This window comes from Passer montanus, unplaced genomic scaffold (assembly GCF_014805655.1).
Source record: "Passer montanus isolate IOZ18808 unplaced genomic scaffold, ASM1480565v1 scaffold120, whole genome shotgun sequence".
Classification (NCBI taxonomy): Eukaryota; Metazoa; Chordata; class Aves; order Passeriformes; family Passeridae; genus Passer; species Passer montanus.
This window is the reverse complement of record NW_024358723.1, coordinates 44,528-57,004: the sequence shown is the minus strand read 5'-3', so window position 1 is coordinate 57,004 and position 12,477 is coordinate 44,528. Positions and strand designations below refer to the sequence as shown.

Here is a 12,477-nt window from a genome sequence, read left to right as displayed (position 1 = left end):
TTTCCAGCATCCTCAGGGAAATGCTGCCACGATTCCCTGCCACCCCTCCCCTGCTCCAGCCTGGATCCCTGGGTTTGGGGGTAAACAGGGTTTTTGGGTTAAACAGGGAGGAACAGAGGCTCTGCCCCCAAAGCAGACTCTGTGTCTCAAAATCAATAAATGTGCCTTGTTAGGAATAATCCATTTCACATCCTGACACAACCCCCCTTTACATTCTGCCAGCTGTACATCCCCTGACAGAGAGACCACAGCACAGAATCACAGAAACCTGCTTTGAAAGGGGGATCAAAATCAGAAAGGTCCTTCCCAAGCAGGAATCCCACGGGCACAGCAAAGCCCCCAGGTCAGACTCTGGGAATCACGGAATCCAGGATTGTTTGGGTTGGAAGGCACCTTAAATCCCATCTTGTTCCACCTCCTGCCATGGGCAGGGACACCTTCCACTATCCCAGGCTGCTCCAAGCCCTGTCCAACCTGGCCTGGAACACTTCCAGGGAAAGGAAGCAGGGAGAAGAAAAATGGTGAAGTCAACAGAACCAGTGAATGAATACATCTTGACTGAAGGGACACTGCTTATCTGGGAAAACAGAGGGATTTCACCAGAGAAAAACCCAAGAGCTGCAGGTGGAAAGCAGCTCCACAGCACAAGCTGTCAGGAATGATGCCATGGATGCACTGAGCTGAAGGCAAGGCCACAACCCATCATTAATTCACACAGAAACACCCCAATCCTGCCACAGGGAACAGCAACAAGAAGGGAACTGACCATGCAAATAAAGTGAGGCCAGGAGCAACAGAAAAAAAGAATTTAATACAAATTAAATTTGTAAATTTGAACAAAGGTCCAAAGCCCAAAAAGAAAAAAAAAAAGAAAAAGGATCACTGGCAGAAAGATGCTCCACATTTTCAGGGTTGGTACAAATAATTTAACTGATATTTCCCACGTACTTTGGCTTTACACCAAGCAGGAAGCAGCAGCCCCAGTGTGGGCAGCCGGGCTGGCATCCCCCCAGGAGATCTCCTGGGATTTTCAGGAGGCATTGGAAGTCACAAATGTGATCTTCCACTCCAGTGGCTGCTGCAGCTGCTTCCATGGAGCTGTGCTCCCTTCATCCATCCCAGCTGCGGATCCGAGCTGCTCCCCACGGGAATGGCAACTCTGGCTCCAGCCCCCAGCACTCCAGGCAGCATCCATGCATGCCTTATTAACATCCAATTCCCAGCTTTTTTTTTTCCTAAACCCATCAACTCCTATAAGGTTAGTAAAGGGGAAAGGGTAATTAACACTGATGGGAAATCCCTCAACTGCCAGATCCCTCCCAGGGCAATTTCTGCTGCTACAGAATTGAGAGGGCTCCTATTAACAGCCCTCTATTTCTGTGACACGGGGAATTTAATGGGTAATTAAATACAAAAACGTGGCCCAAACCTCAATCCATGCTGTGCCTACGGTGTTTGAGGTTGGCATCACCCTCACAGTCACCCCCTCTGCTGCTCAAGAAAATTTCCAGCTGAACTTGGCTCTTGTTCTTTCTGCCCAGAAATTCTGCCCTGATCTGAGCCTCTGCTGAGCTTTTCCAGCCAGCTCCAGGTCAGGTTGTCCCCAAAGCTGAATCCAGCTCCGAAGGCAAAGTATCAGCTGGTTCAGACTGCAAACAAAATTTTCCTTTCAAGAGAGGCAAGGTGAATTCTCTGACCTGCTGCTCTCCTTCCTGCATTAATCAGGGAGCTGCCACTGGAATGGGTGAGAGCTGGGCTTCATTTCTATTTATCTGTCTCCCTTTTAAAGAGTTTTATACGTTTTTCCCATTTATGATCACCTGGCAGGGCCCTCAGTGGTGGTCCCAGACCCCAAACCATCCCTGCTCCTTCCAGCTACAACGGGATGGTCCCTGGGGATTTGAGAAACTCACCCTGAGAGCTTTTCCTGCTCACAGAAATTCCACCCCAGCCTCTGCCACTCCTTCCAGGACGTTACCTGAGCCAGGGTTAGCAGAGATTTATACCCCCAGCTCTCTCTGCCTTATGTGCTTGCTCTAAATAGAAATGTATCCAATTCATCCCAGCAGGACGAGCTGAATGAACAGGGAATGAGCTGGCTTATTTATAAACCAATTTACCAGGTAAAATGCCTCGTCCCAAGAACAAACAAAACAAGGTCCAAGGCTGACAAAAGAGCAGCTTTGAGAGTTGTTATGTTCCAGCCACATTTCTCTTTAATTACCCTTTCATACAGCTGGGAAGAGCAATGCAATTTGAAGGCACTCTGGACTAAATGAATTTGTGTAACACGAGTTAATCAAAGGCTGCTGGAAGTTCCTTCCAAGTCCAGGAAAGGGAAATATCTCCCAGTGGTTTGTGCTGGATTGCTAGAAAGTGCACAGCAGGACTCCAAAAAGGAATTTGTGGTCATGTGGGAAAGGGTTGTGGCAAGAAGAAAAAACAGGAAAGATTTAGATGGGATATTGGGAAGGAATTCCTGGCTGGGAGAGTGGGCAGGCCCTGGCACAGGGTGCCCAGAGCAGCTGTGGCTGCCCCTGGATCCCTGGATGTGTCCAAGGCCAGGCTGGACAGGGCTGGGAGCAGCCTGGGACAGAGGAAGGTGTCCCTGCCATGGAAGGATTTGGGATGGGATGATCCTGAAGGTCCCTTCCAACCCAAACCAATTTGGGATTCTGTGACACCAAGCAAAGTTTTCCCTTTAAAAGCCTAAACTTCTGGGTGCTGGATTATGTAGAGGAGCAGGAATCAGCAGTGCAGAGTAGCCCCAAAGCCTCCTGAGAACATTTTCCCAACCAAGATCCACCCTGCACCAATGTCAGTTCCTGGAAAGCATCCTGTGAAACCTGGCTAATGAACAGCAAAGCTTTTCCACACCCTCAAGTAATTAATGCAACACCAGGCACAGTGTTTGCTCTGCTTCCTCATTCTCCTGTTTTTCCAGGCTAGGGATGTGGTTGTGGGAAATGAATTTGTAGGGAATTCTTAAAGCTTGACAGAAAACTCAGAATGAATTTGTATACAAACTTGTTCTTGTTTAGCTGCTTTTTGGTCAGAATTCTTAAAACTTGACAGAAAACTCACACAGAATGAATTTGTATACAAACTTGTTCTTGTTTAGCTGCTTTTTGGTAAAAGTTTTCTTATACATTTTAACTCTCATGTAATATAAGCCAAGAAACACTTTGAGTGTATTGTAATTAGGAAATAGTTGGATTCTGATTGTGATGGAGTGAATTACAACATCTGTATTGCCTCACCCTTCACATAAGACTGAAAATGGAATAAAAAGTTTTTAAAACACCTCTCAGTTATCCCCATCTCTGAGTCAATAAAAACCTTAACAGGGGAATCTCTGGGTATGGATAGTGCAGAAATTTCCTTTAAAGAGAGACAAGACTCAGTCCCTGGGTTGATTTCCCCCATCTCAGCTGGGTGCTCCTGCCTTGCACCACAGCAAATGCAGCAAAACCCAGCCAGGGGGGTCCTCCATTCATCAAGTGGCCAAGAGAAGAAAAGAGATGGGAGAGAATGGAAAAGGTTTGATATTCACAGATGAAGATGGACCCCACCAGAGCTCAATCTGCTCGTGGAGGTGCTCCAGAGCCTGTGGAGAGCCTGAGCCAGATGGTGGAACAGAGCACTGCTCTGTCAGATCTGTGTATTTTTGGACACAGAATCATGGGGTGGTTTGGGTTGGAAGGAAGCTCAAAGGCCACCTCATTCCACCCCTGCCATGGCAGGGACACCTCCCACTGTCCCAGGCTGCTCCAAGCCCATCCAGCCTGGCCTTGGGCACTGCCAGGGATCCAGTGGCAGCCACAGCTGCTCTGGGCACCCTGTGCCAGGGCCTGCCCACCCTCACAGGGAAGAATTTGTTCCTCATATTCTAATCTAACCTTTCCTTTCATGGAATGAAAGCTGCAGTGATTTACACTCACTCAGAGATGACCCTGGGCCCATTTCCATCTGCAGACAACTCAGAGGTCACCTCCTGCCTCCTGGGCTCCACAAACCCCTGGGAGAACTTGGGGTACCACCCCATCTTTGATTAACAGGGGATCTGGCTTGCTCCTTACTCCATTAACTGCAGGGAGTGCACAGCAAAGAGCCACCTGACAGAAAGCTTTTATCAAAATAAATGAACAGGATCACCAGCAGCACCTCTGGATGCTGGGCTGCTGTAAATCACAGCATCATTCAGGCTGGAAAAGACTTTTAAATCATCACGTCCCCAAGTGTCACACCCACACAGCTTTTAAACCCCTGCAGGGATGGCGACTCCAGCACTCCCTTGGGAAGCTTTTTCCAATGCCTAACCACCCTCTCCATGAAGAAATTTTCCCAAATAGCCAACCTGAACCCACCCTGAGATGGTTTCCCCTTGTCCTGTCCCTGTTCCCTGGAGCACAGCCCGACCCCCCGGCTGTCCCCTCCTGTCAGGAGCTGTGCAGAACCACAAGGGCCCCTGAGCCTCCTTTGCTCCAGGCTCAGCCCCTTCCCAGCTCCCTCTGCCTCCCCTCACCAGATTTTTACTCCAGATCCTGTCATTTCTTGGCTTTTTCTGACTTCAAAGCCTGTTTGCCATGCTCTGGATTTGGCCAGAGGGATGGAGGAGGTGGGAAGGCTGCTGGGCATTGCTGGAGAAGGAGAGGATGGATCCTGCTGCTGCAGATGGAAAAAGGGTGCTGGGACAGGAAGGCCACCACACCAAGGCTTGGGAAACATTAAGGATTCTCCACGCTTCTCTTTAAACAGCAAATGTTTTACTTTGCAAGTGCAAACAGATCTTGGTCATACAGCAACTCCCTGGATACTTCCCCAAGTGCTGTGGGTACAGGAATTCCCATGGACACAAGAGCAGCACATTCCCAGCCCAAATTTCCCCTCTAAAGTTCCTCTGGCAGCCAACACAGAGCCCTGGCAAGGGAGCAAAGGAAAAATCCTCTCTGCTCACCCCTGTCCTGGCTCTGGTGTCCCCTGGGCACAAACTGAGGGGCCCTTGCAGTGTTTCCCTCCCCTGCTTCTCCCCAGACATCCAAACCAGCTGGAATCAAGTCCCAGTGTGTGAATTTTGGTTCTTTATAGGAATCACCTGCATCCCTCATTCCACCTGTGCTGGGGCAGGAGGGGCTGAGCTCCAGGTGTCACCTGTGCCAGTGAGGTGTCACCTGTGCCAGTGAGGTGTCACCTGTGCCTGCTGAGCACCACTGCTGATCCCACAGGTGTGGGATGGAAATTCCCAGGGCTGGGCTCTGCTGCAGTATGCAGGGATTTGCAATCCAAGGGCTGTTTGTGTTTTCAGCCTGGGCAGTAAAACCCCGTGCAAAATGAAAATGGAGAGCATTGTTTTCCTTCCACTGAAGTCAAGATTTGTTTCTGCTTCTCTCCAAGAGGACCTGGACATGCTGCCTGACCTCCTCAAGGACAGAGTGGTCCCAAATCAGAATCTTGGAATCATTTAGGCTGGAAAAGCCCTTTGAGAGCACTGAGTCCAACCCTTCCCCCAGCACTGCCAAGGCCACCATTGATCCATGTCCCCAAGTGCCACATCCACACGGATTTAAAATCCACATGGATTTTAAACCCCTCCAGGGATGGGGACTCCACCTCACTCCTCACAGGACTTGTGCTCCAGAGCCTCAACCAGCTCTGGAAATGCAGAAAAAAAAAAAAGGAATGGGGATGAGAGTGTTGAGAAGAGGCAAATCCCCACAATCCCAGCCCAAAGCAGAGGGAAACTTCTTCCTGCAATGCCCAAACACAGCAGAAGCTTTTCACCATGGCACCCCTGACGTCTTCAGCTTCTTCTTAGTGCATGGCAAATCCAGGCTCACCTTTGCTGCAGTTGGGCTATGGATGGCAAAGACAAAGAAAAGCAAAAAGCAGCCCCTGGCAGGTGTGTCTCACCCTCAGGGAGGTGCCAGCCATGAGGTGAGAAGTGCCAGGGACTCAAGAGTGATGGGCAACAACTCAGTATTTGAGAGACAGGCAGGAGTAGCTGCTCTGCATCACTGTCTGTCCATTTCCCAACCCAGGACACTTTCAGACCTGCTTAAAATCTGCTACTGGAATTTTTCTGGGAGACCTTTCTAACCTGCACCAGCAACAGTAAAATGATTTTAAGACTGAGTTTGATCAACTGGCTGGGATTTCAGGGCTGTGGGAGACAGTGATGATGCCTCAGGTTTGAGCTTTTCTCCATCCAGCCCCTGTTCTGGGTCAGCCTTCTCAAAGCATCAGTGAGATCCCTCCCAGCCTGTTTGTATTTGTACAAGCATCCATCCATGCACCCATCCATAAAAACACCATCCAGCTGCTGAGCCTGCACTCTGCACACATTTCCAGCAGAAGAGGGACTCAGATGTGTGAGGAATAAATGATTCAGCTCCATCTTGTGCTCCTGCTCCTGGCATGCCAAGCAGCACTCCAGCTCGTCAGGATAAAAACCCAGACAGCTGCAATATCTGTGCAAAACTGGGACAATTCAGATTAAAAACTCATTTCCCTCTACATTTCCCTGAATATTCACCCCACTCCCAACAACTGAAAGAAGACAGGGACAGAGAGGATTTGCCACAATCTGTGTCCAGCTCCCTGAATGACAATTGATTGTGCTCAGCACAGATTATTTTCAATGATCACCCCAGAGAACCTTCAGGGAGGAAAGGGAAAATGGGGACAACTCCCAAAGAGGGCTGTGCAAACCCTTTGGATTGGGTTCCAGGGGAAGCAGGCTGCACCTAGCAGGGATTGATTGCCCTGGGTGTGCAATCACCTACTGAGGCATGAACACTGCTGCTTGCAGGAGCACAGCTCATCCAGGCACTCCGGGGTCACTCAGGCTCTGGGGACAACCACAGCCCCCCTGGGGCAGAGCATCCCAAGGAACAGCCACACCAAGAGGGGCTGGAATGGTGCAAGAGAATTCAGGAGCTGGCTGGTGGGTATTAATTAATACAGGGTTGATTTAGGTGGGATACTGGGAAGGAATTCCTGGCTGGGAGGGTGGGCAGGCCCTGGCACAGGGTGCCCAGAGCAGCTGTGGCTGCCCCTGGATCCCTGGGATGTCCAAGGCCAGGCTGGACAGGGCTGGGAGCAGCCTGGGATGGTGGAAAGTGTCCTTGTGAATAGCAGGGGGTGGCACTGGATGGGATTTAAGGTCCCTTCCAACCCAAACAGTCCATAATTCCCTCCTGTGAGCTGCAGGTATCATTACACTGCTCATCACAGAGAAAAGATCAGGCAAAAAGGGACACTCACCCCTTCAGCAAATCTGTCCCACTGCCAAGGGACCGTGCTCTCAAAAAACCACACCACCAGATACTTCTGCAAGAGGATCACCACTCCAATCCACAGTGGTTTGGTTCCTAATGCCCAGTCCCAGCCAGGATCAAGCTTGGAAATTGTGGGTATTGGTTTTGGTGGTTTGTGGGGTTTTTTTTTGTTGTTGTTTGGGGTGGGTTTTTTGTTTCTGGTTTTTTTTTGTTTTGTTTGGGGTTTTTTTTGTTGTTGTTGGTTTTTTGGGGTTTTTTTTTTGTTGTTTTGTTTTGTTTTTGTGTGTATGTGTAACAAAAAATTAAGGTAAATAAGCTTTTCCCCTTATTTTGCTGGATGGCATCTCAAGGAGCAATCTGCAATCTGAGCTCTGGTCCTGAAATCACTCCTTCGATCATTCCTTGACATCACATTTAACTCCAAAGTCTCTTCCCATCCCTAAAAAGCAAACTAACACCAGTGAACCCCAGCAGAAACACAGCTCTCTCAAGGCAGGGGAGGCTCCACTGCCCACAACCATCATTTGAAATAATGTTACAGCTCCACACCTGCCAGCTACATCAATGAAACAGCGCCTGGCTAAAGCTCTCCCCCGGGAAAAGGGATTTAAAAAGAAAAGCTAGAGCTCATCTTATTCCAACCCCACTGCCACAGGCAGACACCTCCCACCAGACCAGGCTGCTCCAAGCCCTTTCCAGCCTGGCCTGAGCAGCCAAGCTCTCCAGGTGGAATTCTCTGCGTTCCAAACTCTGCCTGTTGCTGCTCACCCGCCTGTTCCACATCCTGTGGAAGCTCCCACGTCACCTGTGCCCCCCTGGCCCTGGGCATCCCACACAGCTGGATGCTCCTGCTGGCTGCCAGCACCTCTGGGATCAGGGATTGCGCCCCATGGACAGGGACAAGGGCACTGCACTGCCCTGGCACATCTCCACAGGAGCTCTGTAAATCCAGAGAGGATTGCTCCTGCTCCCAGCCAAAGGGGACAGGAAAAGCCCCTTCCAAAGCACCACCAAACCTTCTCCCCGCAGCACAACGTGCTTGCCCCGCTTTTTGGGGCGCTGTGACAAGTGACACCCACTGACCCAGCTCGGGGTGCAGAGCTCAGCCCAGAGATCTGCATCCTGCACCGAGCATCCCGAAACATTCCTGGAAAGCGATCCAGCCCGGTCCCTCCCACCGGGAGGTCACACCCTCCCCAGCTCCCTGTCACAGGTCACCCCCACTTGCTCCAATCTGTGGGAATGGGGGCCAGTTATGGCGATGTTCATCCAAGGAATGACGCCCGTCCATCCCCTCGTGCCCTGTCCGCCCGTGTCCCGCTCGCTTCTGCCCCAGTTCCCTCGCTCACTGCTGCGGGGAGAGGATGGATGGAGCTGACGATGATGATGGCCACATGCCTCCCTCAAGCTCCAGGGCTCTCTCCTCCAGCACGGGGGCGAGTGCAGCTGATCAGTATTCAGGGACAGGCTCGCGGCTGCCCGCTGCCACCCCTCCTCCTCTTCCTCCTCCTCCTCCCGGTGCCTCCGAGTGCGGCAGGAGGTGGCACCCCGCGGCTCCCCGCTCCCACGGGGGATTTCACGCCTCCCTCCTCCTCCTTTTCCCCAAACCATCGCTCCCTGTTGCTTCCCCAGCCCTGCGGCGCAGATGTCCCCGACCCGCCCCCCCGGGGGGACCCTGCCAGCTCCTTCGGCCGCATTTGGGGACCCGCATGGTCCGCACGATGTCCCCGCGCCGAGGGGACAGCACGGAACGGGGGAGGATGGCACGGCTGAGGATGCTCCCACCCTCCCAGCTGGGGCAAGGTGGCTCGGCGGGGGCTGCTGGCAGAAGCCGGGGCTCACCTTGTGGAGCTTCCACATGGCCCCCAGCGCCTTGACCTCGTGGCTGGAGTGCTTGCCCTCCTCCAGGCACTGGTAGCAGACGGGGCTCTTGCACTGCACGCAGTACATGCTGTGGTTCTCCAGCTCGTGGTCGGTGCAGGTGGAGATCTTGCGGGGGCTGAGCCGGCGGCTGACGCGGCCCTGGGCCGGCGGCACCAGGCGGTGCTTGGCCAGCGGTCCCCGCGGCGGGTGGCACCGCAGGCGGCACGGGTCGCAGTAGAACACGTCGCACTGCTCGCACATCACGGCCGCCTCCTTGGGCGCCTTCTCGCAGAGCTGGCACCGCAGGGCCGCCGCCCTGCCCTGCTGGTAGCGGTCGATGACGCCCTCGAGCAGGCGGTTGCGGGGGAAGCCCCGCAGCCCGCGCTCGTCCAGCACCAGGCTGCGGTGGCACTGCGGGCAGGTCAGGCACGCGTTGCGCGGCGGCGGCGGCGGCGCCAGCGCGGCGGGAGGAGGCGGCGCGGCCGGCGGGAACACGCGAACCCCGTTCGGGGACTTCTGGCACGGCGTGGTGGGAGCGCTGGCGAAGCCCCCGTAGGAGCCGTAGCCGCTGTCCGCCTCGCTGTACAGGCTCATCTTGTCCAGGTCCAGGTAGTCATAGTCGGAGACGGCCGAGCCCGAGGCGCGGCGGCTCTGCGGAGACTCCGAGTCTGGCGTCTGCACCAGGATGTTGCGGGCGCACGCCTGGCACAGGTTGTGCGAGCAGGGCAGGATGATGGGCTCCCGGTAAAAGGAGCCGCACACCGGGCATTTCAGCTCCTCTTCCATCTCTTCCATAGGGGAGGGAAGGAGGAGGGCGGCGGCGCGGCTCCGGCGGCCGCGGCAGGAGCCCGAGGAGCGACCCGCACCGCACCGCGCCTCGGCGCCGACTGCCGCTCGCCCGCCGCCCGCCGCCGCGCGCGCCGCCGGGCCCCGCCCCCTCACCCTGCCATTGGCCCGTCCGCCGGCGCGGGGGTGCGCTGCGAGTCGCGATTGGCTGATCCGCCTGTCCGTCATGCAGCCCGCTCCGCGGCGCCGCTGAGGGGGCTGCGCTCGGGGCTGCGGCGCCGCTGCGGGGTCGGTGCGGGAGAGCGGCGGTCCCGGGCCTGCCGCTCCTCTGCCCGCTCCTCTGCCCCTCCCCGGCTCCGGCACTACAGCCCCGCTGTGCCCGCAGCATCCCCTCCCCGGGAGGTTTCCCCCCTGACCGCAGCAGGTGTCTCTGGCAGCGCACGGGACCCGCTGCCGGATGCGGCCGTGAGGGTGTAGCTGTCATTAGCGGAGCGGCCGCCCGTGTGGGTAATGGCTCGGCTCTCCGGGCTGGCAGCGGAGCGGTGGTGCCCGGTGGTCCCCGAGGCTGGGACGCCCCCGTGGGGACACGCTCCGCCACTGGAGAGCGGGGCCGGGGCCCCGAGGGGCTGCCGCGGCTTTGCCTCCCCGCCCCGCTCGCTCGCAAGGTCGGCCGAGGGCTGAAACTCTCCCCGCAACAGGGCGGCACGGCGGGTCCCGCTCAGCCAATGCAAAAATAGCATCGCTCGGAATGTCTCCGTGCTTTCTCCCATTTCCCCCTCTCTGTGCGCAGGTTTGGGGCTGCATTTGTTGGTGCAGGTGCTCTGTGCCCCCCCTGTGATGGCTTTGGGCTGTGTCCAGCTCTGGGACCCGATGTCAGAAGGACCTGGAGCTGCTGGAGCGAGTCCAGAGGAGGCCATGGAGATGCTCCAAGGGCTGGAGCCAGGCTGGGAAAGCTGGGAATGTTCCCCTGGAGAAGGGAAGGCTCCAGGGAGAGCTCAGAGCCCCTGGCAGGGCCTGAAGGGGCTCCAGGAGAGCTGCAGAGGGACTGGGGACAAGGCATGGAGGGACAGGAGCCAGGGAATGGCTCCCACTGCCAGAGGGCAGGGATGGGTGGGACATTGGGAACTGGGAATTGCTGGCTGGAATGGAATTCCAGAGCAGCTGTGGCTGCCCCTGGATCCCTGGAAGTGTCCAAGGCCAGGCTGGATGGGGTTTGGAGCCACCTGGGAATGTGGAAGGTGTCCCTGCCCATAGCACACATTTCCATGGTGGGGGATGGCAAAAATACTGGGGGCACCCAGGGCTGTGAGTCCCCTGCTTGTCAGGACACACTGAGGGGCTCCTTCCCCTCCCCAGTGGGTCCGTGCAGGTGCTGGGATTCAGGGAGCAGCTGCTATTCCAGGCTCCCACACTGATACTCAGGCAGGGGGGAGCCCAAAATCCCAAATGCCCAAGGAAGGCTCCACCATTTCTCAGCCTGACAAGGAAGGACAGGTGATAAGGAGAAAAGGATTTCCTGAGAGCTTCTCTTTTCCACTCCAGTGTGCTTTGTTCTTCCCTTTCTGCTTCCTCAGGCTCCTGCTGGCTCTGCATTGACCGTGGCTTCCCCTGGACTCTGCTGAACATTCCTCATTTGCTCCCTGTTGGTGTCTCTGCTCAGAGCTGCTCATTTTTTTCCTCCGGTCTCCCTTCTCGAGCTGCCCTTTTTCCAAAATAAAACCATCATTCCTTGTTTGCCTCTTGTTTCCCGTGGCCATTTTTCACCCTGGCAGGTCTGGGATTGCCGTTGCTGCTGGAGTGCTCCTGCTGATGATGGAAATGGGCAGGGAGAGGAGCACAGCCAGTGCCTTTGGAAGCAAACCCTCGATCATAAACATTGAGCTGTTTTCTTCTTGGCACTGCAGCCTGAGCCCTCAGCAGCCAGTGCTGTGCTTTATTTGTGGCTGTCACACTTGTCACTGCCCCGAGAGCTGCACAGCTCTGGACCTGCAGTAATTTCTTGACCCAGCTTCAGCATTCATTTGTCTGATGTGGCTGTGATCATTAAAGGGTGGGGAAATTGTTCTCAGCTGGCTCCTGCTTTTCCCGTGTGGCTCTCACCTTCACACAGAGCCGTGGAATCAGTGAGGTTGGAAAAGATCTTGGGGATCATCGAGTCCAGCCTTGATCCCCACCTTGTCCCCAGCCCAGAGCACTCAGTGCCACCTCCAGTCATTCCTTGGACACCTCCAGGGATGGGGACTCCAAACCACCCCAGGAGTCCCTTGTAATGCTTGATCACCCTTTCCATGATGGAAATTTCCCTGGATTTTCTGCTCCAGAAGCAGCTCTACGTCCTGCATCTCCTGTTGTAACCAGCCTCTGTCCTGGAGAGTGTGGAAGCCACTGCTGGGCTGAGATAAATTAAAGTCATTTAGACTCTATAAGTGCTGTTGGATCCTCTTGGTGAACGGTAATAAATATCTGAGCTGGGCAAGAGCTCATAAATAAAAGAGAGAAATGAACCAAGACAACGACTCGGCAGTCTCCTTATCCATCCCACACCTAGAAC

The 12,477-nt window shown here is 54.7% G+C and overlaps 1 protein-coding gene across 1 annotated transcript in view; it reads right to left on the bottom strand.

Annotated features, from left to right (window-relative positions):
• TRIM9 (tripartite motif containing 9) overlaps positions 1-10,027 on the bottom strand; it is a 61,770-nt gene extending 51,743 nt beyond the window's left edge. The window contains exon 1 of the mRNA XM_039698110.1: positions 9,120-10,027. Coding sequence (XP_039554044.1) covers positions 9,120-9,935 — 816 coding nt within the window. The 5' untranslated portion in view covers positions 9,936-10,027. The remainder of the gene's footprint in view (positions 1-9,119) is intronic.
• Between the last annotated feature and the right edge of the window lie 2,450 nt (positions 10,028-12,477).